Source organism: Nothoprocta perdicaria, unplaced genomic scaffold (assembly GCF_003342845.1).
Source record: "Nothoprocta perdicaria isolate Ctin4 unplaced genomic scaffold, notPer1 scaffold_50, whole genome shotgun sequence".
Lineage (NCBI taxonomy): Eukaryota > Metazoa > Chordata > Aves > Tinamiformes > Tinamidae > Nothoprocta > Nothoprocta perdicaria.
The window spans coordinates 4,241,724-4,243,166 of record NW_020455755.1 but is presented as its reverse complement, the minus strand read 5'-3'; the positions used below and the strand labels follow the sequence as shown (position 1 = coordinate 4,243,166).

The following is a 1,443-nucleotide window of genomic DNA, read 5'->3' as shown; positions in this document are numbered from 1 at the left end:
AAAAAAAAAAAAAAAAAAAAAAAATAGAGAGAGGAAAATGAAGATATTTATTCTTTTTCAAAAACATGCAGAACGGAGGAGGTTATTTAAGAGATCATTTTCCTGCTCAAGAAATAAAAGCTGGTAGTGGCTAAAATCAGCCACAAGGTGCTGCTAGGCACCTTGCTCCCGCAAGCTGCAATTACCTGCAGCTGACAACCTCCAACTGCTCACAATTGACCCTATTTTTTGTAGCAACATGTTCTGCTCTTAATTCAACCATAGGCTACTTTGGAACAGGTTTGCTAGCCATTACAGCTTGGTAAACTATTTAAGATATCCATCTGAATTTAAGGATTTAAGGAGTCCATCTGAAGTGGTAACAAGATCCATGAAGCACAGTTTTATTTATGACCAAATCAAGATTTGAAAACACCTCAAAACAGAACAGCAGAAATGAGATCATAAGGTACAAAAAAACCACCCTCATCACCACGTGCATTTATGGTTCCAAGAATTGGATACATCAGCAAATTTTATGCTGCATTAAAACACACAAATCTTTATGGATGTATATATAGCAACATATATACATACATATATGCAGAGGGGGGAAAAAAAAGCTATTTTGAGTACCAACAGCAGAACAGAAAGTCTCCTCTATCCATTTCAAACTATTCTGAAGCTTTTTAGTATTAAAATCAATTTAAGAACCACTCAGCATCACAACAGCTGTGAGTGCAATCCAATAAACAAACCTCCTCAGCTCCGGGCTGATTCTCTCTTGTACAGCTATATTAAAGCAGAATCTATCACAGGGAGACCTGCTGGCGAGGCAGCCCCTTTTCAAGCAGCAGCCGATGCAAATTAAGCGAGGATTGCCCCCAAAACGCAAGCTTCCCGGGGGGAAGGTGGGCAGAGTGGAGGGTGAGAGACCTAAGCTTGAATGATACAGTCGGAAAGGAAAAGTTACAATCAGAAATGAGCGGTTACAGTCGGAAAAGCCGCTGCCGTTGGAACAGTCACGGCTGCGGGACCCCCTTGCGGTGGGGAGAGGACCGTTACCCTCAGGGAGCGACCGTTAAACGGCAGCTGGGAGGGGCGGGGCGGGCGCTGGTCTCGCGCGCGCCGCCGCTCTCGCGAGGCCCCGTTTGAAGCGGCGCGGGGCGCGCGGCGGCCATGGCGCTGCGGCCGCGCCTGCTGCGCACCTACTCGCGGCGCGGCGGCCACCTCCGCCCGCTGCCGCAGCCCGAGCGCTGGATCTCGCCGCCGCGCGACCGCAAGCGCCTCTTCAGCTCCACCTCGGCCGCCTCCAGCGCCCGATCCGACGACTCGGGCGACCCCGACTTCTCGCTGCCCGGCAAGCGCGGCCCGCAGCCGTCGGCCGAGCGGCCCGCGCGGCCCTGGCGCCTGCGGAGCCGCCGCCGCGACGCGGCCGACAAGGAGAACCGGCCGCCGCCCGCC

At 52.0% G+C, this 1,443-nt stretch overlaps 1 protein-coding gene across 1 annotated transcript in view; it reads left to right on the top strand.

The window, feature by feature from the left end:
• The first annotated feature begins 1,158 nt into the window (after window positions 1-1,158).
• Window positions 1,159-1,443, top strand: part of HASPIN (histone H3 associated protein kinase) — a 2,590-nt gene continuing 2,305 nt past the window's right edge. Inside the window, exon 1 of the mRNA XM_026047949.1 lies at window positions 1,159-1,430. Coding sequence (XP_025903734.1) covers window positions 1,159-1,430 — 272 coding nt within the window. The remainder of the gene's footprint in view (window positions 1,431-1,443) is intronic.